The sequence below is a fragment of the Lygodium microphyllum genome, chromosome 7 (assembly GCF_053477565.2).
Source record: "Lygodium microphyllum isolate KBCC chromosome 7, Lygodium_microphyllum_v1.1.10, whole genome shotgun sequence".
Taxonomy (NCBI): domain Eukaryota; kingdom Viridiplantae; phylum Streptophyta; class Polypodiopsida; order Schizaeales; family Lygodiaceae; genus Lygodium; species Lygodium microphyllum.
Window position 1 is genome coordinate 92,665,356 of NC_141141.1, and position 24,896 is coordinate 92,690,251.

General features: G+C 42.1%; 1 protein-coding gene across 5 annotated transcripts in view; it reads right to left on the bottom strand.

Moving 5' to 3' along the window:
* Window positions 1-24,896, bottom strand: part of LOC148033706 (putative DEAD-box ATP-dependent RNA helicase 29) — an 84,819-nt gene that overhangs the window by 28,410 nt on the left and 31,513 nt on the right. For all 5 annotated transcript variants that reach the window (XR_015691355.1, XR_015691354.1, XM_087681679.1 and 2 more), the window contains exons 3-6: window positions 23,427-23,484; window positions 10,467-10,586; window positions 10,299-10,356; window positions 7,451-7,524 (exon numbers count right to left, since the gene is read on the bottom strand). Coding sequence is in view for 3 of the 5 variants with exons in the window: in XM_087681679.1 (XP_087537805.1) it covers window positions 7,451-7,524; window positions 10,299-10,356; window positions 10,467-10,586; window positions 23,427-23,484 (310 nt within the window). In the remaining 2 variants the exon portion in view is untranslated. The remainder of the gene's footprint in view (window positions 1-7,450; window positions 7,525-10,298; window positions 10,357-10,466; window positions 10,587-23,426; window positions 23,485-24,896) is intronic.

Here is a 24,896-nt window from a genome sequence, read left to right on the forward strand (position 1 = left end):
CTCATCAAACTGGCATCGAAGCTTCGGCTAAGGTGTTCGCACTCTTCGGAGTCCGACCAAGACATCTCTAGTGTTTCGCTCGCGCAAAATCATCATGTTGCCACTGATTTCAGGCACGTGTGTGTTGCACTGTCAGTCGACAATCCAGAAACCCTAAATCTGCACAAATGACAAGCCGTTTTTTGACCTGGTAGGCATGCAACAGGTCATTTTTTGACTTGGCAAGTAAGCAACAGCACGCGTGAACCGCGTGACAATTTTCAAGGCAAGCGACAGGTCACAACACCAGGCGATTGGCTGGCAACAGCTTTCGTGGCATCTGGCGGCAGTTTTCTACAAGGCGATAGGTCACGACAGCAGGCGGCTTGCAGCTAAAATTTGGGACTTCTCATGTAATGTGATGTATTTTCCCTTGGAACAGCTGTAATCAGTTGTGGAATGCTGTAGCACATGGTTTGGTGCTTCTGAAAATTTACTTACAGATCTGAAATTTCTGCTTCTACATGGTCATTTATTGCTGGTTGGTACTTGTTTGTACCTTGGTCACTTGTGTAACAGTTTGGGCCTGCATTTGCTGAATTTCTTGGTCACATTTGGGCTGGAAACCATGGCTGGCAACAGTGACAGCAGTAATCTCATGCACATTAAGAAGCTTGAAGGAGCACATAATTTTGTAGTCTGGTAAAAACAATGCTACAATATCTTGCTGCAAAAGAAGCATGCAAAGCCGATTAAGACCAAAGGGGCAAAGCCCGCAGATATGGAACACGAAGATTGGGATGAGTTAAATGAGCTTGCACGCTCAACCATTGAGCTATCGATTTCTAATGCCTTGCTGCTTAACATTGAAGGTTTGGATTCTGCATATGCTATTTGGACTCGACTAGAAGAACTGTATGCACAGAAGAGTGCCGCAAGTAAAACGTATTGACTAAAAAAGCTTATGGATTTGCGTATGAAAGAGGGTACAACAATGTCTACTCGTTTGAGTGAGTTTAACTCCATTTTCAGCTAGTTGGTTGCCTTGAAGTTCTTGATTGATGAAGAATTTAAGGCTACGTTCTTGCTTTGCACTCTTCCAGAGAGTTGGGATACATTCAAAACTACTATGAGCAATTCTAACGCGATTCTTTTGTATCCTGATGTAGAGAGTGCTCTACTCATGGAGGAAATGAATCGGCAGAACAATGCATCTAGTAAGTCTTCTAGTGCTTTGCATACTAGGGGGAGATCACAGTAGAAAGGCAAATCTGATAGCAAGGGATGCAATAAATCACGCAGCAAAGATGTTGAATGCCATCATTGTGGCAAGAAAACTGCATTCTTACATGGCTATCTACATGAAGACATATATATGCAGCAGCCTGAAGGGTTTGTGAAAAGGGGAAAGAGAAGATGGTATGTAAACTCAAAAGAAATCTGTATGGGCTGAAACAAGCGCCAAGAGAATGGTATCATAAGTTTAGTACATTTATGCAATCTCAAAATTTTCATAGAAGTCAAGTGGATCACTGCTTGTACACCAAGAAGGCAACAGATAGCAGCCTGATTATCTTGGTTCTGTATGTTGATGACATATTGATTGCTGGCAAGGAAACTCGAGACTTGGATTCACTGAAGCAAAGTCTTCATGGAAGCTTTGACACAAAGGATCTTGGTAATGCAAATCACATTCTTAGCATGCGAATACTCAAAGATAGGTCAAAAGGATTACTCTATCTATCTCTGCAGGAGTGTATCTCCAAGGTTTTGCAGCGTTTCAATATGGAGCAAGGGAAAACAATTGGGATTCCATTGCCTCCATATGTGAAACTCGGTGCAGAGAACAGCCCTACATCCGATGAGAGGAAGGCTGAAATGGCCAAGATACCATATGCTTCAACTATTGGCAATTTAATGTATGCTATGGTTGCTACACATCCTGACATTGCCTTTGTAGTGGGAGTGGTTAGCAGATACATGGCAAACCCAGGTAAAAAGCATTGGGAAGCAGTGAAAGGTATTATGAGATACCTCAAAGGCACAAAGGAGTTGTGCATCTGCTTTGGAAAGTAAAAGGCATATGTCGTTAGCCTTACAAATGCAGACTATGCTGGTCATGCGGATTGCCGAAAGTCCACTTCTAGATGTGTTTACCTTCACAAGAGGAGCAATCTCTTCCATCTCCAGGCTACAAAAGTGTGTTGCATTGGCTACTACACAAGCAGAGTATGTGGCTGCCGCTGAGGCATGCAAGGAGGCTTTATGACTTTCACGTCTGGTGGGAGAGCTTGGCATTACAGAGTTACATGTTCTCCATTGTGATAGTTAGAGTGCTATCATACTAGCATGAAATCCCGTCTTTCATGCAAAGACGAAACACATACATGTAAAGTACCACTTCATTAGAGATGTACTTGACAGCAAGAGCATTGAGCTTGTCAAAGTGCACACAGATGATAATCCTGCAAACCTTCTCATATAGAGTCTTCCAACAGAGCCATTTGCTCATTGCCGACAGATGATGGGAGTTGGATAGATATATGTATTTCAGCTTTGTACATACCTAGACTTAGGTGATTCTTTTCTCCTCTTAAGGCAAATTGCCTTTAGGTGGGAGGTTGTTGGGAATAAAGACCCTCGTGCCTTTTAAATGTGTTCCGGTGTGACCCTTAGCATTTGTACTTTCGTATATATATCTATCTAAAAACCTAAAGAGGTACACTCGTCATTGTATCCACAAGTCGTGCTCGCTCTCTCTATCTTTCTGCTGCTAACAACCACTACGTGTCTTGATCCCCATACCCTCTGAGCTCGACAAGCTGTATCACAAGGGGCAGGTTATGTGTGGCCAATGCCAATGGTTTCTAGCTTTCTAGGCTCAATGATTCTTCAACACATTAGCATGGATCCACTTTGGAGTGTTGACTAGGAATCTCCTTTTAACCAAGGATGAAGCATGACATCTAGAGGTCTATGAAGTATGTGAAATACTAACAATAAGAAGCTCATAGAGTGGTTGGTTTCACTCCCTATTCCAAATTGTCATGATATAATCCCCCCCAACAAAAAAAGCATCCTTTCTATTATTTTGAATATTTAATTATTTATTAATTTTTTTTCATTTACACTTACTAGATATAAAGAAAAGTGCATTAGTATTGGCGATGAATGAGTGGTCTTTCACAAGTTATAGTGGACCCATGGAGTGGTTTAAAGAAAAGATAATACACATTTCCACCTATATGACCCGATTGGGTACTTGTGAGACAAAAATAATTAATGCCTTGAAGTGTAGACTAGATCTTTGAAAACAAACAATTACAATCAGCAAGTTGGTGCGATCATAAAATGTTTGTACAATGTGCATGTGTAGATTAAAAGCTTAAAATGCACATATCTTTACATAAAAGACTCGTATGAAGATTTCAGGTATTATTTTTGTGATATACTCGTAAATAGCTTTCATATGACACCCCTTTTGTTTCCCCCCGAGGGGAGGGGAGGGATGAGACCTAAGGTTTAGGAGATTCCTTTGCACTTACTAGATATAAAAAAAAGTGCATTAGAGTCGGGGCCATTGATGAGTGGCCACATGTTATGGTAGACCCACACAATGGGCTAAAAAAAAGATAGTACACACTTCCACCTACATGACTCAATTCGGCACCTATGATTGAAACTCAAGCATGTCAAGGTTAGACTCACACACAAAAAGGATTAATGCCTTGACGTGTGGGCTAGATTTACCAAAACAGACACTTACAATCAGAAAGATAACATGATCATGAGATGTTTATATAATGTGCATGTGAAGGCTGAAAGCTTAAAATGTACAAATCTTTGCATAGAAAATTCATATGAGGATTTCAACATTGTTTTTATAATATACTCATAAAGAACTTTCACATGACATCCATACTAGACGGGCCCCTAAATTTTAGAAGCCTTTTCGATGCATGTGTGTATATATATCGTTATATGATCTTGTGTGAGTGAAAACTACTACTACTCACTCTCAAATTGATTATAACTGAGCTCTTTCCTAAAGAACTTAGGTTGACCCTATAATTTTCTCAATAATAATCATACTCAGCTTTTAGCCTTTGTTTTCTCCAATTCTTGAAATATTACATCTAGAAAACAAACAAAAGTTATCATTGTTAAGCATACTATGTTGTTCAAAGTGTTTACACAAATCTTCTATATGAGAACATAGCTATGACTTTTGTGGTAGCTTATCCAAGAGTAAGATTTTTCAATATGTTGTGATCATTGATGATAATCGGCTTTGATGGGAGAAGAACCATGCACACATGATTACCTATGAGTAAAATGTCATTGCTTCATTCCTAAATATGCATTTTGCAAATAAAGGGCTTATCTTATCAAGTAACTTGTTTAGATTATTTAATCATGCTTCCTTGCAATATATTCTCACGCAATCGAAAACCAACCTATGGCCAAGCAACTACACAAATGGCATCCCTTGGCTCAATTTTCCTCCAATAGCAGCTGCTTCGAGGAAATGACTGCATTCGGTGTGAAGAGGACTTTGATTTCACAGAGTTGGCCATTCAGATGTCACATGCTTAAAACCCAAAACGTGACTACTCTCATTAATTAATCATTCAGTCAATAATTCATTAGCCACTCACAGCCCTTTGTGCAATTTTGTCACCTCAACATGTCACAAGTCACAGAAGTTGAAGCATATCTTATTTTATGTAAATGTATGCAAGTAGGATGAGAGTCAAAAGTTTAGAGTATAAACTAAAGACCATGCTGACTTTGTTAGCACACACATGATTCATTATCTTCTTCTCTCTACGTCTCATACTTGTGAGCCTCTACTTGAGTTAGACGAGGACATTGGGAGCTATGTCATTGTCATAATTTGTCAATTCATCTTGTGTGTCAGTTTGCTCCATTTCACAAGGGATTAGGGTTTCTTCTCCATTTATTAGTGAAGTTCATTTGTCAATTATGCCACATGGGCAAGTGGGCAGGCATTTTCAGCCAGCACTAACCTTTTGGCCAACAAGTCGACCTTTTCTCAGCCCTATGTCAATGTATAGTAGTCCTTTGTCATGCCTCCAACTTTCAATAATTACATCATTCCAGCCAATCGTTCTCTTATCTTCCTCGGTTTGATTCCCGTCTTCTACCATCTGTCTGCGACTTTTACTAACACACCTCCACAGCATACAGGGGCTGATTGTCTACAGCATTGTATCGAGTGTTTAGATCAGTCTGCAGTCTTGTATCCAGCATACTAATTGAAACTCAAGGTGCAAGGATGGACAATGTCATCCCCTACACACAGCAAAAATTGTCAGTCAGGGCACCAAAACAGAGGCAGGGAGGATGGATACAAAATAATGAGGAGGGCGTGTGATGATGATATGAAGACACGGTGGAATGGGGGCAACTATGATCAGGCCGAGCCTTTTGTTAGTTTGTTCCTTCTTTCTCCTATGTTTCTTTGCGTCTACTTCATCTCTATTCACCCAGAGTTCAATTTCCTTTCCATTGTGCACCCACACAAAGTATCATTTTCCTTGGTGGGAATTGGAGTCAACTGAAAGAGAAGCATCTGTCCCTGCAACAAGTTGTGCGACTTTTTCTATGCTGCCAATCTGCTTTTGTGCACAGTGACCTATGTACAGCCATAATAGCTGCATTTTCTACATAGATACCCCTTCTAGGCTAGATTTGATGCAAGATGGCTGTTTCTACAGCTAGGTGACTATTCCAGGCTGCTTGCAACACCCAGACAGGCTGTGTTTTCAGCAGATGGCAGTCTCTACAATGCTGGGCAGCAGTTTTTCAACCACACAACCTTGACTTTCAGCTCTGGAGGCTGGTTGATCAATCCCAAGCTGCCTACAGCCTGCATTTTCTGTTCCAGCCAGCTGCACTTTGCATTGCAGACTTTTCTCCTCAAACAGTCGTGTTTTCGACTTATTCAGCTTTAATTTATTGAGCATGTGCAATAATATGAGAATTTTGAGTTTTTCAAGAAAACGTATTTTTCTGCATGCAATTGATGACTCCCTTTGAGTTAGGGACCCTACTTTTATAATTTAGCATATATTGTCTAGGTCTTACATTCTAAGGACATTCTAAGGCTTTAGCATTTTCATTGAGAGAAAAAAGTTAAACTAATTTGTTCCATTCCCAATTCCCTAGGTTACATATTTGTTTGTCTTAAAATCAAACCTTCAAAATTGTATTATGTATTGAGATGTAATCTCTATCGAGAATATGTAAAGACCATAGGCAAGAAACTTGGCCGAATAGAAAAGAAGATGACATAAATGGATTAGATTAAGCAACTGGTCAAGATTGAATGAAAGCTATTGTTAGGAATAAGAGAGGCATGATCAAACACCCATCAATGATGGCATACTAGAGTTCAACGACTTTCTCTCTCTCTTTCTCTCTCTTGGATTTTTCCTCACTCCACTCTCTTTTATGATTACTCTCTCTCTCTCTGGGTTTTTTCCTCCCTCCACTCCCTTCTATGATTACTCTTTTGCTTGCACTCATGCTGCTTTCTCCTCCGCCTCCTTGGCCTACTTGTGTGATAGCGTCACATCACTTTCCCACACTACATCTGTGGTCTAGCCCTCATTTACCCATATTGCTCAAGGCACTTGTCGTCGGAGGGATGATTTGAGACAATCTTGAGGTTGGTTATCACAATGGCCGCTAGAGCCTTCGATAACACCATTCACTGCAGGTGGAAGGCCTCGAGGTTTTGGGCTACTTTCTCAAGTAAGAGTTGGCACAACATTCATAGTTACACAAATCTTTGTGTGACTCCATGCATCCTCTCATTATAGATGGCTTTAATGAAGAGAAACAAACATGCAAATGCATGGAATAAAAGTAGAACTTGCAGGCTAGAAACAAAGCTCAAGATTAAAGCACATTGCATGTGGATAAAGAATGGAAACATGGGTAGGTCAAGTTCAAGGCCTTCCCCCCCCCCGCCCTGCCCCCCCAAAAGAAAAGCAAAACTATCTTTTGAAAAAGACCTCCAAAAAAAGTAACCCAAGAAATGGAAAAGACAATGATCCTAAAACTCATTTTGGAGTTCTTAAAAGTTTTATGTTTCGATGATCATCTCAAGTCACCATGAACTTGCACTTTAGATACTCTTCACAAAGTGCTAATCATGCTCTTCCTCAACTTATTACACAGCAAGACACCATAAAGAAAGCTACGAGAAAATGTTGTGAAAATACATACAAATTATAAACACATTTTCCAAAGTCCTCATAATAGAACTTGTGAATTTAAATAGCACTATTAGCAATTATGCTATTAACTCCAAAAAGACATTAAAACATATAAAAGCACTAATTGATCTTGACATGTTGCATGAAATTGAACACATTTTCAATATAGTAATGACACACTCACATATTCTAATCATGTCACTAATTAGCTTAAGAGGCCTTACCCAATTAGAAGGCACACTACTAATGTAAAAGTTTTCGTCTTTATAACTTGTGGGAAGCTTCTTACGGCCACCTTCTGCATCAACCATGCCACAAGAATTGGGTCAGTCACAACCAATTGAATAAAACATCAATATAACTTAAACTAATACTAGAGACATAAGATAAAAGCTACATCGCATGTGTGGAGAGCAACTCAACATAGTAACAACTGCATTCCAAAAGAAAAAAGGTTAAAGTGAAATCCACTCATCACTTAGGTTAAAATATCATAGCACAAGTCAAATACGCAAAAGCATGGAAGCATAGGGAATAGACATCTCCTAGGCTGGCCACTCTTAATGGTTGTCTAGTAGAGAAAAGCCACCTTTGTGGCTATTCGGACCACCCTCTACAAAAAATTCTTTTGCTTTCAAGACTTCAACCTGAATTTTTCTTCAAGATATACACTGGAATCCATGGGAACAAAGGGCATGCATATGCTCTATTGGAGGCGTCTAGATGTCACAATGAGCTATCCATGGAGCTTGTGTGGCTACAAGCAGTAAAATAGTGACTAGTCAGACTCCTTCATAGAGGGTTTGTGGCTTCAGATATCTTCTTTAGGGTACAATCACCAAGGCATATCCGGTCTTGATCATGTTGGAGTAACCAGTGCATCTTGGGTAATCTTGTTCCTAACTTCCTTGATTGATCACTTGTGCTTTGAGAAAGGGTTTTGAGAGTCAACACTTCACGTGTTCATGGGCACCCAAACCCTAATTTAAGGGTGGCTTTTCTCAAGTCTTGCCCAACTTAGTTCTCATGGGTCATCCACATTTCTGGCTACAAAAGGAGGGTGTGTGGCCATAGTCTTGTGCTTGCACATTCTTGATTTGCACTCTGGAGAGAGGGAATTCTTGGAATGTGTCATCTAGCACTCAAACCGTTGCAGTATTTGATTCTCATAGTGGATCCATATTCCCATTTGGTTTTTCTCAAGTCTTGGCCAACTCACTTCTCACAAGTTATCCCACCTTTTTGTCTACAAAAGGAGGGTCTGTGGCCAAAGTCCTGTGCTTGCACATTCTTGGTGCTCGAGAGCAAGTTTGTGGAATGTGTAACCCGACACTCAACCATTGTCCTATTCGATTCTCATAGTGGATTCCTATTTCCATTTACTTGTCCTGTCTTTCATGTTTATCATTCAAAACTTTCCCTTTCATATTCCAATGCATTGTTTGATTATCTAGCAATGTCAAAGATGGAAGTTTCTAGAGCTTTTGCATGGTACATGTAGACCTTGAGATTCAGCATAGCAAATTGCTCTGAAGTGCACAAGTTATCTCAAAAAAGGACTTCATTAGTCAACAAGAGAAGTATCACATCAAGAAAAGGTCCTCCCTTTTTTGTTAAGCAGCACCACAAATGGAAATCAGAAAAGGAAGTGTGTGCATGCTAATGCCATGTTGGACGTGTCAAAAACATGAGCAAAGTGGTGAAAATGTATCCTCAAGCATCATATCTGAAAGCAATGAGCAAGAATCAAGTTGTATAGATGGCGAAAGCTGAGATGGAATGGAAAGCCCATGGTAACAAGGGGCAAGTGAGATAGGATCTTGGGATGTGCAAATAGTATCCCAAATTATTCCAAGTTGGGGAATGTGTCCTAAACATGGTGGGACAACCCTGCAATATTTGGACTGAAAATGAATCACTCCATCAGCTGTCCAAATAATGACTTCACAATTAAGCAATTGAAATTTCACACACTGGATCTCCCAAAAGATTTTGATGGAGCATACTATATAAGTTGTTGAGGTAGTGCCCAGCTCCTTTTGGGGTAAGCCCATCTTTTGTCCCAAGCACCCCACTATATTACACCCCTTTGTATACACTGACACATCTCGAGTGGCATACCACCATAGTTTATTTATATCACTCAGTTATATTGCACAGATCAGCCAGGTGCACTATCAATTGATCAATTGATACTTCAAGACAGGTTGGTCAAACAACATCCACCCATATGGTAGAAAGCTGGAACATGCTACACCAGACATAACAGATATCCATTGTTCTAAGATAGCACAATATGAATGACTCATGAGGAAGATGGCATCTACCAGGTAACTACAGCCAATGTTACATTCGGCCATCAAAAAAGTTATATTAAAAGTATCTCCTGAAATTAGTCCATACATATTGCTATCGATTAAGTAGAAATTCAATTATAAGTGTGTTGATAGACAACCTCACCCAAAAAATTTATGTAAATGTTGAGCAGGTCAACCCATTTTGAGGACAGTGATAGCATCCACACATCTCCAGAGTGGTGGCCTAGATGGTTAAATTCAAGGCTATAACCAAGAGGTTGTGAGTTCAACTCTCCATGATTATCATGAGTAGATGAGGGGTCTAACCACATTCTCCCAGTGTTTATGATAGTGTGACTTTGGCACTTAAGCCAAGGGGACACAGCATCCATTTGCAGCTTCTGCAACTTCCTGGGCAAGTTGTGTTCGTCAATGGGTGCCAACCCCCAGACAAAGACTCTGGCTCTGAGCCTTCCCAAGAGAATTCAGGACTCCATTTGCGGCCTCCCTGACTGCCTGGGCAGGCTGTGTTCATCGTGTGTGCTGTCCTGCTGAACCATCTTCCAAACCAAACCATGGGTATTAACCTTAATCCAGTGTGGTCAAGTGGTGGGTCCCATGTTTTTTTAAAAGGAGCACATACTTGAGATAACAAAAGCCCTAATTACCTTGGATTTGAATGGCTTAATTAGACACCCGTACTCACAATGTGAAAAACTTGCAAGTCCTCTTTGCAGTTAAATATGTCAAGAGCATGTGTAATAATGAGTGGAACCTGATTTCCGCCTTTTAGCCCTAAACAAGTCCATTGTAACTCCATCTTTATCGTCTACCTAAAAGCCCAAAATTTGTCTTTGAGAAGAGCATCAGCCATTATCTTTAGAAGTAAAGTCACTTCATTACATTTGAATAAAAACACTTAAGTAACTGCAAAACCTTGAACCTCTTCCAGATTGACATGAGAGACTTGCAACTGCTGCAGTTCTCTATTGGTTGCATTAATTATTGGTTCATGCACTGCTCTTTTTCTCTTCATCACTTCAAGTGCTTGAGCAGCTGGATTCTGAAGACCAGTAAAAAACTTATCTTGGTAAGGACGTCTATGACTAAAACAAAGAGACTTGAAACAGTGAACGCAAAGTTCATACATACAATCATTAGCAACTAATCATTCCATAATCAACTCAAATAATCTCATATTATATCTCTAGCTAACTTAGTAACAGTATCCCCGCATTGTATCATATATCATTTTATCAAGAAACCAATGAGAAATAAAACACTCAATGAATTGACAAATTAATTTTGGGAGCCCCAGCCTCTTAAGGCACATTGTTCTAAAACCCAGAAATGTTATTCTTATGATACTGAGATTCAATCAGTCCTCAGTAGCAATAGTAAAAGAAGTATAGTACAAGTGACATATTATATACAACTGCACAGTTATTTCTGTAAAACAACGGTCTTTATTGCTAACATGAAAATCATCTCATGGCTTCAATCAAACAGAACAGGAAAACAAATATCAATCCATCCATAGTTGTCAGGTACGAAAAGTACGGTACGGTACGGTACGATAAAATATGGTACTAAATGGTACCTTAAGATTTTATAAGGTACGGTACGATATTAGTACGAAAAAAAATTAACTTCATTATTTTGAACTATAGATGATAGAATAGATGTTTAAAGTCTAAATAGCAATGCTATTGGAGTATATAAGATGAATACTTGAGGGTAACACGCCAAAACAACATGCGCTACAACTTACAAGTACATACATAGGAGTGGATACATCATACATGAATGATCATACAAATAAGAGGCATGTATGCTTGAGAGAGAGAAGGTTGAGAGAGAGAGAGATGAAATGACATGAGATGCTTTATTAACGTCTACAAGAGGCCAAAATGACCTGTGAGACCAACAATTACCAAACAAACCACCAAAGGTTTAAGTAAAAGATTTATGAATTTTGTTATGGTTTTGTTTGGCATTGCTAAGGCTTAGTAGCTACCGATGGTACATTCACTAATTCGTGTACTCTCAGAAGGTACATTAGGCCAAGCTATCCTCTGGCCTAGTTTTATTAGCAATGTGTACTAATGCTTTGGGTTGGGTGGTGCAAAATGAGCTGTGAACAAAGGTAAAATCAATAGGATTAAGCTACTTGATGATTCTCAAATGGTGCTGAATTTATTTATTGATGACACTAACATATTGTGAAAAATGATGGGACATCAATTAGAAACGTTCAGGACAAATCATAACAAAACATGTATGAGGATTCTAATCAAGCTTTCACCCCCTTTCTTGGTTGATCGATCAAGGCTACAAAATCACCACCACCACCACAACAACAACAGTCAACAACCCAAACCACCACCAACAACAACAACCACAGCAAAAAAAAAAAAAGTGCTTGCTTTTTTGTATGAATTCGTACGGTATAGTATGAACCGTATAGTAAGAACCAATTCGTACCACGTACGAGTGCAACTATGAGTCCATCTGCTGAAAGGTGAACCTGACAATACTAACTAATTGCTTAGTCATGTTGTCCTAAGTGCGAGTATCCATGTGAAAGCTACAATCCAACTGTGAGAGAAAGAGAGAACACAAAGAGAATGACCGCAAAGGATGCAAAACCTGAATCACTCATAAAGAAAACAGAACTGCATACAATGCTGATGAAGACAATGGTATGGAGTGAGGGCATTGGACGAGAGATGGGATGTGAGAGGGCACCAGACACACACACACACAAAAACAAACAAAATTATATTAACGTCTACAAAAGGCCAAATCGGCCTACGAGACCAAGATGTTATGTCTGAAAAGCTTGGGAATTTACCATGTCCCAAAAAGTAGTTGTCATCTAATGCTATGACTAACTAAATGGAAAATAAACAAAGAACAATACATAGCTTATGAGTACAAAATGATTTCTTACCCAGAGACAATGTGGAACTGCTTAGGAGGCACTCTCATCATGCCAAGATATCTCTCATGGATCTACCTAACATAGAGAGGCTAAAGCAGTGAGGTAGGATCCCCCAATGAATGATGGTGTAGTATCCTCTATATCTATAGATAATGCCTCCTGCAAGGACATGGACCACTGAAGTGTGGGCAACGGGCTCTGCATCTCTTTGTGGCTATGTCTAGGGTGGTCCCCTATGGTGGGGACGTCAGTTGGACTAATGAGGGCTCTATAGTGGAGGGAGTGGTTCTCGTCTCTGCTACTGGGTCCATAAGAGGTGCTCTATGTAGCTACATAGCTCCATCAAGAAAAGCCTGAGACATCTCTGATCCAAGAAATCCATAACCCTAGATAGTGGCCCAAATTCTTCTTTGGACAAGCAATGGAAGCACCCTCGCATGTCGTAGTAGAGTCTGCATCGTATCTACATGTCTCAATCCAGAGCTAGTGTGAGGATGTACACTGTTATCTGATTGTGAATCGTACACCATGAGACGTGTGCATCCATGTATCTTGGGCAGACAACAAAGCCATCGATGATGTGTAGAAGATGCTTCCCACAGAGAGAGAGAGAGAGAGAAGGTCTAACTGATAAGAGAGTGATGGCTAAAAGAGAATGGATCTACTATAGAAGGATAATCACGACCTCAAGTATCAACAGGAAGGAGAAGAAATGATGGCACTTGCATGATGATAAGCCAAGTGAGAGGGAAACCCTACAAATTGGGATCAAAAGTCTTTTTTTCCTGAGAAAATTTTATTAATGAAACCTTGGGGAAATACTAAAACCCACCTTACTTCTTGGAGAGGGTGGTGATAACCTGATTTGACTCAAATTACAGAAAGAATTAAAGAAAAATCAGGAAATGCATACTTTACCACTTAATCTTGGACAACACACACCTAATTGGCCCCAACAACAAGCGCCCCTTGCAGTATTTCTTTATCTTGTATTGGTATAAGGTTGAAATACACTAAGATATAGGCTAATCTCCTTTAATCTTCAATTCAAATGGCTGGCATAAATGACCAGCACTGCTTGGGCACAATCTGCCCCTTGATTGTACAACGATCTAGGCTCAATTTGGATCTTCAATCTCTCACATGGAAATCACAATGATTTGGGAATGGGCTCTCCCTCACATCAACTGCAAATTAATGCCTTCAGGTGCTACACTAAGCACTTCGATCTTCAATAATTGGGCACCAATCCAAAGGTGGATGTGGAAACCCTAATGGCTGCTGCGAATTAGGTTTTTAGCAGCAACTGAACGATAGCTCTAATAGCAATTCTAATGGCGCCAATAGCTTCAAAAGGGGGTAAAATCCAGGTGCAACTTACAAGCCCTCCTCTTCTATCACCACCTCTCACTCAAGTAGAGAAGGAAACATGCTGCCCTTGTTCAATCACCCTGTACAACAGTAGTTGCCTCTCTTAGAGGTCATCCGATGGCAACTCCATCCTCCCTCAGCCTCCTCTGAATGCTGGAATGACCCTCAACTAGTCCCCAAAACAACCTTCTCTTAGGTTACATGGGTAATTTTGACAAGTGGCAACCTCTATTGCCATTTGCCCACCTTCAGATTGTCAATTTCAGCTTTAATTAATTAACGTGCTAATCCTCGTGAAACATTTAATAGTCCAAACATTAATTGGCCTTGAACTAGCATTAATGTATTAATTCATGCCTAGTCCCACAATGTCACCATTGGACATTTAATGACCCAATTAATGACCTAGACCCAAACTGACACAAAGTACCTACCTGACATAACTTTCTACAACTTTTGCCAATGTCACCCACTATTCACTTGGGTTCCTTAAGCCGTCAGCACAACCAACCTAACTTGCACTTCACATATGCACAACTTAATAATGCTAAAGCTAAGTATTAAAAATACATGTCCTCATGACAAATTCCCCCTAAGATAAAAGACATACAACAAATAAGGGTCCAATAAAAAGAGCGATTGAGTACATGATAAATACACCAATTGTGAAAACAACCAATCTAGTGAGCTCCAATGCCAAATCTATGAGGGGCTAGGTGAAAGAAGGTGCCAAAATACTATGTCCACAACAAGGCATCTCTACTTCTCCTCATCCTCTCAAAACCACCTTGCAACCTCTCCCATCTCCTATGGAGAGTATGGATAATCTTTGTCCAAAATAGGAATCAAGAGCTTAGAGTGCAATAAACATTGCCGAGTGCACCACAAAAATAGGGATATGCCTAAAATGTTGCCAACTTGCCTGAAAATGTCTACCCCACCCAACAACTATCCACCTAGACTTGAAAGGGTGCCACCCACCAAAAATGTATTGTAGAGAATGTGTCACATGCTGCTAAAGAGAGCCACATGAGTTGCTCGACAAGCTAAAAAGTAAGCACAAAGGACAGATTTATGAAACTCTAATCTCCAACTGCTATGATTCAAGTGAACATTGTTGACACACACAAAGGACTGATGTACACAAAGTGCCATATTTTTGAATGCCCTTGCCAAACTCTAGCAGAGGCTCACAATCAAGAGATGGACATAGAGAAAGACAAGAAAACATGCCTACTAGATCCCTCTCTCAAATCCTACATGTAGCTGAAAGCCAAAAGGAGCAAAAAGAATGGAACACTATTGAGGAACAAATCACAAAGAGGAAAGTTGAACACCATGTACAGCCTCCAAAGAAAGCTCCATAGGTTTGCAATGGATTCCAGTGCAGTAGACCTGAAAATGTAGAAGTCTATGTCATCTATTGAAGAAGAAATCCAATTAGTAGTATGACCTCCTCTCTAGATGAAAACCCAAAGAGATAGGTGGCTTGAACATGCCAATGGAAGTGGTTAGGCCTTCAACAAGTCACACAGATTGTATCCAATCAGGTATGGATGAGCCAAATCACAAGCCCAACAAGAGGAAGATAGTGAGGAGTTATGAAAGGCACCAAAAAGCACTCCTACCAAGGATGGACATCAAGGAACAAAGGGCATGGATGGGATGCTAGCAACAGCAAAGGGTGGCTCAGATAAGGAGAGAGTAGCCATTGCATGATATAAAGACTGTATGAAAATGGAAAACCTATAAGAGCTCCTCACAATCTTGGGAACCCCCCTCTATAACTGAAAGAAGGGCCAAAGAGTTTACAATTACATCACCCATATTGGTATCCCCCTTTGAACGGGATAAGGTCCAAAGGAACAACACGAGAAGATGGTAGGGGATACAAAGAAACCTATGGATGGAAGGTAGCCTATAAGGAATGCGTGTGGCAAAGGGGATTGCAAAGGAGGACCCTACTTAGAAAAAGGAGAATGGAGCCTACTCCATGAAGATACCCCAAGTACACTATCAAGCAAGGCTATGAACTCAAAGCTAATAGAAACCCAAATCAAGAACATGTACAACTTCACTATAATGTAAGAACAAGATGGTCCGGAATTAACCACATCACATGTGGTGCCTGTCAGAGTGCAGCGATGCGGAATTGTGGGACCAAGACTGAGAGAGAGAGAACGCAGAGAGAAGAGAGAGAAAGAGACAATGGAAGATGAAGATCTGTTGTATAAAGTGTGCTGTATACAAAGATATGCAGATATGTACACGGGCGCAGTGCGCGGGACTGCGTGTCTCCACCTCGACGATGCAACCTGCTGTTCACCTCGAAGTCCGCTGCAGCCTACACGATCTCCAACCTGAAATCTGCAAACAAAGACGTAATCTGCACGAATCTCCAGCCAGAAACCTGTGATCAGAAGTGAGAGAAGACTGCTGCTGGACATCGGCTATAAATAGCCACAAAATAGGCGCCAGAAATAGGCAGGTCGGCAGACGACTGGTGCAGTACAGTCGAACTACCACGTGGTAGTCCGACGGGTCAGTCCAACTGGCCAGACCAGAATCTGACATCGCTAACACCCCCTCTCAGAGCCTGGGCAGGGCAGAAGCCTGAGGAATCTGGCATGTCTCCGAAGTAGAGCCTGGGGAAGCGCCTTCGTGAACAAATCTGCAAGATTGTCCTCCGTCTTCTAGTACTCCACAGTGATGGTCTCATCCAGAAGCTTCTCTCTGATGAAGTGGTGCTGGATCTCTATATGCTTCGTCCGGGCATGGAAAACAAGATTCCATGCCAAGGCAATGCAACTCTCATTGTCACATTGCAACAAAGTAGGACAAGTCTGGGGACAGCCAAGCTCCTTCAACAATCTCCGAAGCTACACAGCCTCACATGTGGTGGAAGACGCGGCCCGATACTCTGCCTCAGTAGACGAAAGAGCTACCGTGGGCTGCTTCTTGCTACTCCATGAGATAACACCGGCACCCAAGGTAAAACAGTAACCTGTTGTAGACCGCCTGTGGTCCACATCATCAGCCCAATCCGAGTCGCTCCAACCTGCAAGTACAAGATCTGAACCACCTGTGCCTGCTGGATAATGAATCCCTATGTCAGATGTCCCCCTCAAATACCGAAGTATCCTCTGGGCAGCCTGCCAATGCACCGTCTAAGGTTCACTCATGAACCCCGCCAAGAGACCAACAGCAAAACAAAGATCAACACGAGTGTTGAGGAGCCAAATCAATGATCCAATCAACTGACGATAGCGGGAAGCATCCGCCAAGGGAGAAGCTGAATGTGAAGTGGCCTTCCAGTTCGGATCCATAGGAGTAGAAATGGTCCGACAATCCTCCATCGCAAAAGAAACCAAGAACTCCTGTACATATCTCTGCTGAGAGATGAAAATCCCTCTCTGAGACTGATAAATCTCATGGCCCAAGAAGAAATGGAGTAGACCCAAGTCCGTCATCTCGAACGTCTCATGTAAAGCAGCCTTCGTCTCTTTGACCTTCTGTGCATGATCACCTGTGACAATCAAATCATCAACATACAACACAAAAAGCACACAACCAGCCTCGGAAGTGTGTACATAAAGCTGCGGATCGGCCTTGGAACACTAATATCCCAACTATGACTGAAGAACGAATCAATCTTCTCGTTCCATGCACGCGGAGCCTGCTTGAGGCCATACAAGGCCTTCCTCAACCTGTAGACTTTCCCATCTGAAGATCCAAAGCCAGGAGGCTACCCTACATAGATCTCCTCCTGCAAATCACCATTGAGGAAGGCCGACTTCACATCCAACTGGTAGACTCGCCATCTCCTATGGCCAGCCAAGGCAAGAACAGCTCGAATAGTCGCCATACGAGGAGTGGGGGAAAAAGTGTCATGACAATCAATCCCTGGGCGCTGTGCAAAACCTTTAGCAACAAGGCGAGCCTTGTGCTTATCCAAAGAACCATCGCTAAGGTACTTGGTCTTGAAGACCCATTTGACGCCAATCACCTTCTTATTCGGGGAGCGAGGCACGAGATACCAAGTGCCTTTCCTCTCAATAGGCTCCAACTCGGCTTCCATAGCTTTCTTCCATGGTGCGGACTGTAAAGCCTCCTTCACGGAGGTGGGCTCTCGATCCTGCATAACACGGGTCATCAAGCAATAGTTAGATCAAACAAGCTCCGTAGAATGTGCCTGGGGCCTCCGTGACCGCCGCGGACCATCCTGCGGTCCCCACTCCGCAGGGACCCCCTCAATCCCTGAATCACGAAGTGTGTCACGGGCCCAACGAGGAGGAGGCCGGACCTCTCCTCGTCTCTCTCCATCAGCTGAAGACTCTGGGATATCCACCGGTGGTAACTCCTCGGGGGTGACCGGTGGAACAGTAGACTCTGTATCGGAAACAGAATCGGAATCAAAAGGCACGGGCTCCAAAGGAACTGTCTCTGGAGCCCAACTCTCCCCTGGATCTCCAAGAATAGGGTGCTCCTCACCCGTTACTATGGCCGGAACCTCCACAAACCGCACATCTCGACTGGTGTACACATTCCGCTTGACGGGATCATACAAACGATAGCCTTGGGACTGAGAGCTGTAGCCAACAAACACCTATCTTCGGAAAGCTGCTTCAAATTTATCACAATGAGCCTTGGGAATGTGAACATAGGCATCACACCCAAAAACCCTAAACATCGAGCTTAATCCCAAAGTAGGCCTCAAAAGGTATCATCCCATCAATGGCCGAAGTGGGGGATTAGTTAAGGATGTGGACTGCAATAGCCACAGCCTCAGCTCACAGAAACTGAGGTGTCTGTCGGTGCTCCATCATGGTGCGCGCCATCTCGATCACGCTTCGGTTCTTCCGTTCGAGAATGCCATTTTCTTGAGGAGTGTTGGTGTTAGCAAACTCCTAGTGAATACCTTTATCTGCACAAAAACGAGCAAACTCATTAGAAACAAATTCACCACCCTTGTCGGATCGCAAGGTCTTCAATCGCCGGCCTGATCGGTTCTCCTCGAAGAGAAGCCAATCCTTGAAGTGGGAGAAAGCTTCTGACTTCAACGCCAAGAAATAGACCCAAGTCATCCTACTGTAGTCATCTACGATCAACATGAAGTACGAGCTTCCTCTCAAGGACTCGTTCCTCATAGGGCCACAAAGATCCGTAGATACAAGCTCCATCGGTGAAGTAGACCGCCACGAAGCTTTGTTGGGAATCGCATCTCTATGTTGTTTCCCACGAATGCAGGAGATGCATGGCTGCTGGCTCACCACTATGTCCGGCAACCCTCGAATAAGTTGTCCACGTGACGCCCTCCGAAGATAATCATAATTGAGGTGACCAAACCGAGCATGCCATAGCTCTGACTGTGTCTGAGAGGTAATAAGAAGAGTAGAGAGGGCGGTAGAAGACGTCAATTTGTAGATGCCGTTCTCCTCATATCCTGATGAGAGAACCTTCCTTGGCCCACGATCAAGGACTCGCACCGAATCACTGTCAAACTCCACCAAAAGTCCAAGTGAACAAATCTTATGAATCGAAAGTAGATGATACCCTAAACCTAGCACATGCAAGACCTCTGACATATGGGTACCACCATGTCCATCTGGAATAAGCTCCATCTCACCCCGTCCTGCAATAGACACCAAAGAGCTATCTCCGATGAGAATCTGCCCACGCAAAGGTCGCAACTGGACAACACCAACTGATGAAGGAGTCATGTGCCGGGAGCCACCACTGTCAACAATCCACTCTCGAGCCTGGGGAGCTGTAATCGCAGCATCAAAAGCATTAGGTGTAGAGTCCTCAATGACAGCTAGATGAAAAATCGCAGCTGATGAGGGTGCAACCACCGCTCCAGAATCCTTCGTGTCCTTCTTGTTGGTGTCCTTCTTGTCTTTGTCAAGGCAATCCTTCTTCCAATGGCCAATCTTTCCACAAATATGGCATGTGGATTCTTTATCCTTGTCCTTCTTTGACTTGTTATCCTCCTTCTTCTTTTGGTCCTTCCCCTTCTTCTAAAAGGCTTGACCTATCAAGGCTTCCGACTTGGAAGCATGATGTCCCTTCAGTTGTTAGCGTGGGACCAAGACTGAGAGAGAGAGAACGCAGAGAGAAGAGAGAGAAAGAGACAGTGGAAGATGAAGATCTGCTATATAAAGTGTGTTGTATACAAAGATATGCAGATATGTACACGGGCGCAGTGCGCGGGACTGCGTGTCTCCACATCAACGATGCAACCTGCTGTTCACCTCGAAGTCCGCTGCAGTCTGCACGATCTCCAACCTGAAATCTGCAAACAGAGACGTAATCTGCACGAATCTCCAGCCAGAAACCTGCGATCAGAAATGAGAGAAGACTGCTGGACATCGGCTATAAATAGCCACAAAATAGGCGCCAGAAATAGGCAGGTCGGCTGCATTAAATGCAGCCGACTGGTGCAGTACAGTCAGACTGCCACGTGGCAGTCCGACTGGTCAGTCCGACTAGCCAGACCAGAATCTGACATCGCTAACAGTGCCAACACCACATATAGACATTGATAATATGCCACCTACTATGAGTAAGAGTGCACAACAAAGGCAGATCATGAAAAACAGAGAGAGAAGGGAAGGGAGAGACAAAGTGGATGCAATGAAAGAACAAATCAGCATTTATCAAAACATTGAATACAAGATCACACTAGTCAACTCTTGTACACTGTTGGACTGCATCAGTGAGGGCAATAGAATGCGGCAAAAGAGAGCCAAGTATGCAGTCGTTGAGAAGTAGAGGTGTCTGAATCTGACAAACTGTAGGCAGCAAGGGTAACTGCTGCCATAACTAGACTCACTCAAAAACTGGCTGACTGCTGCCAATAAGTGGTAAAAATCTGTCTGCCATGAAATGCTGCAATAATTACTAAATGCTGGCCACCCTACTTGCCATGTGGCAGCTGTGAAATGCACCTATAACTGGACCATGAACACCTGGAAATACATATTCAAAGTCAGCTGGAACTGATCAGTGTGAACAGGCTGGACATGTCAGAATGAATGACAAATAGAAACAATGACCCTTGTCTAGCTTGTACTAAGGCTCACAAGCAAGAGATGTACACAAGAAAAAACAACGTAAAGCATGTCGGCTAACACAATGATGGAGCCCTCCTAACAACAGAGATCCCAGAGTCAATTGCACCTAAATGACATATGACAAGATGCCCTGCTATCCATGGCAAGCCAAGGCATCATGGAAGATGAGAAAGCCAAGTGAGAATCCTTCACATTCAGACAGACTTAGCCGTTTCAAGACCAGTCACAGCAATGTTGCACATTTTCGTTTTACCATGGACACTGCAGGAGTGATCTCGTTAAAAAGTATTTTATGATACATTGCTGAAGAAAGAACCATTGCTTCAACATAGCTCATTATTCCACATTTCTTCTGATTTTGCTATCACCATTTAGCTGTTTAGGTATCAAACAAATTTTGCTATCACCATTTGATTGTCTAGATATAAAATAAACTTTACTTGCATCTCAGGTGAAGAAATCAATAATGAACACAAAATAATGAACCTCAAGACTCAAGAGATGACATGTGCATGGAAACCCCACAAATCAGTGTGTACTAGCCACCCTTTGCAACCAACCTTCACACTCCCAGCCTTGGAAAATTAAGATTTATACATCTTTCCACGCAAACCACCCTTAGAAGCATGCTTGAGGAGAGTATGCAACCAGCCTTCACACTCCCAGCCTTGGAAAATTAAGATTTATACAGCTTTCCAAGCAAACTGCCCTTAGAAGCATGATTGAGAACAGTATGCAGCTGCAGAGATCATGCCTTTGGAACCACATGAAATTCTGCAAGCTCAAGTCAGGAAAACTGAACATACCACAGCTCCTTCCAAGAAATGCCACTACAAGCACATCTGAGGCAAACACTCTGTCATATACATCAAACATGTAAAGGCTCTGACGTAAAACACTAGTAAAAACAATTCTCTCTTGTATCTATCCCCACTGTGGACCAAGACTCAGCAAAATCTTTATGAGAACCAGTCAATGAACTGATATAGAGAAATTTTGCAGTACAAAAATAAGAGACACGCACAACTAAGCACCCACAAGGGGGCGCAACCTCCCACTTCAGAAAAAGCTTTCTAAATGCCAACAAAAATAGTACATTCCTAAATGTTACATCCTCAATATTTGCTGCACCAATGTGCTGTATTGCATTGTTTGCACAAGAGACAATCCCTTGTCAGAAATGGGTGCAGCAATGCAAATGTGAGAATCCTCCATGATAGACTGCACAAACACAACAGAGAAAAGAGACATTGCAAAGAAAGAATAGCACTGCAAAGGAACTCTGAAGAGGAATGCTTGGGAAATGGAATCCATATACCAAGTCAAGAGAGACAATACAATTACAATAGTGAGTCACCGGCTAAGTAGGCACTGGCATGCACTTCCTCTCTCCAACAGGACCTGCATGTACAGGACCTACATTTAGGTGTATGCATTGAAGATGTGTTAGAGGAGGAAGCCCCAGCCTATATATAGGCTACGGTCATGAACAGGTCGGCCAGCCATAAATGCAGCCAGCCACATACAACAGGCACAAATAATCCGGCACCACAAATACAGATTGGAAACAAATGTGCCCAGCCCACAAATCATGCACAGACTCACACGTGAACTGACTAATCTGTTAACATCTCTTCCCCAGAGGGTACATCATTCACCATAATAAACAAGTGCGGCATGAAGTGATGTGCTTTCAAGCACCGACATAAAAGTTACCAACTAGTCTCATCATGTATTGACAAGGAAGGATGATGTACAAAAGGAGAGCATCAAGTTGTCATGTCATGAGCAATGCTAGCTACTTCATCAAATCTCAGATTGACTGAGCTTCAAAAATAGGTAAAACTAGCCTCATTCCATAGTCTATTAAATCATTGTTCACTTTATTCAGCCCGACCTGATTACCTTATCAGGCCAACCAGCCTTCAGCCTTCAGCTATTTTATAGCTTTCTTAGTCAACTAGTCAATCAGAGTCTTTCAGTTTGGACTGTGCTCTCTCACTTCAGACTATACTCTCTCTCAGTTCAATTTTCAGCAGATAGGCCAATGTATTCCAGTATTCCAGTTCACCTTACCATTTCAGACATTAGCATATCCACAGGTTAGCAGCCCCTCCGGGCTACAATTGGATCAGATAAATTCTTCGGCAGGCCAGTCCCCTGCATTCCTGTCCTCTCACCCAGGCTAACCTGCAGAGCCCATCGACTGACTACATAATGGATAAAGGGAGGACGAGGAACATTAGTACAAGTTGTAACTATACACTTAAAGCCTTGAGCAAACAACTGGTAAAAGAAAGCCTTAGAGCATAGGCAATCAAATAATAAAGGCAACAAAAGTGCAAGTTGGTTAAAGGTCTTGATAGTAGTTATTTATCTAAAGGTAGAGGCAACAAGCTAATCATCCCACAGTCACCAAAACTTCAAACGTAAATATAGCTCAAAAGTCCAACAAATTGAGAATTGTATTATGAAATTTTCTCAAACAAAATCCAATCCAGTTAAGAGAAGTAACCTGCATATTCTTCGATCGGGCAGTCTCACCTTCAGCTTCCAAGACTGTTTGTTTTGGCCTGCACATATCCCAGAAGACACTAAATTCTATGGATTCCAAAATTTGTAAAGTTGTCGTCATCAAACAAACAATCTGATCAGAGCTCCATTAATTGACACAGACTTCAGTCTAGTATCCCAGAAGACACTAAATTCAATGGATTCCAAAATTTGTAAAGTTGTCGTCATCAAACAAACAATCGGATCAGAGGTCCATTAATTGACACAGACTTCAGTCTAGTATCAAAATGAGTCCCCATCTCAAGGCCCAAACTACTTGAGTGGGAATGGACCCTGGTCCCTTCCCTTCACAAACATTATTACATATTCCTGACATTTCTCAACTGGAGGTATCGGGCGAACTCTTATAAGTTGAAACAGCTGCTTGTCATAGAACAATTCTAGAGAAGCTCCTACTTTTTTCGGGAAAAAAGAAAGATTCTATTAGTAGACCCAAAGAACCTGTTGTTTGAAATTCCTTCCTTTGGCACATTAATCAATCAAAACTTAGAAGATCTTCCCAAACTGCTGAGTCCACAGGAAACGGAGATAATTGCAAGTAAATGTCCCTAAGATTTTCTAAATACATCATGTCTGCTGCAAACTGCTCCCCAACAAAAGTCAGGCTGGCTTATGACGGCTCGCCTTTGTAGCAAAGGCATACATGTTTCAAGATCAACTCTAGGGTCTAAGCTTGCTGATCTCTATGGAAGAACTTGTTGAAGTCAGCAGCATGAACAAGCCACCCCATGTGCACTCTTACATTCTACATTTTGCATACCTGCAAAATACACTTGCTACCCCAGTCCTCCATGAAACCCTTGTGCTTCAAACCACCAAAAATTAAGCCATGAACCACAAACTCAACCCCTCCAAGTACTTGAGGGTGGATGCCTGCCTAGTGAGTCAAGGCAAGGAAAGATGAAGGCTACAGTGATGAAAACAAGGACAGCAGAGGGTTGCCTTAGATCAGCCTTGTCAACAACACCCTAGCTTACATCCTTGGATAAGATGGGTGCCCACACGATTGGTCACAGTCTTGGAGCACTTAGTGACTAGGTGTCAGCAAACCATCAAGTAGGGAGAGTTAAGGAGTCCCATAAAAAGGACTTAAGGCTCAATCATGCAACATGAAGTGTGATCACCACACTTAGGCTATAAGCCCATTATGCTATTGGTTCCAAGCTCGAGGGAGAACCATTTGGCTTTATGGCTAAGGGGTGAGTCTAATTTCCATTCCTTTATACTACTATCTAAGTAAGAATGGCTTCTATTGTGTCTCATGTGCAAGTTAGCTCCTATTTGGAGATGTTTCATTGTATCTGTCACGAGGACATGAAGTTTTATTGCTTTGCTTAGTATTTCATTAAAAATTAATCAAATGTGCTAATGTTACTTGCACATGTGAGGTGCAAGTTAATTATTTCACATT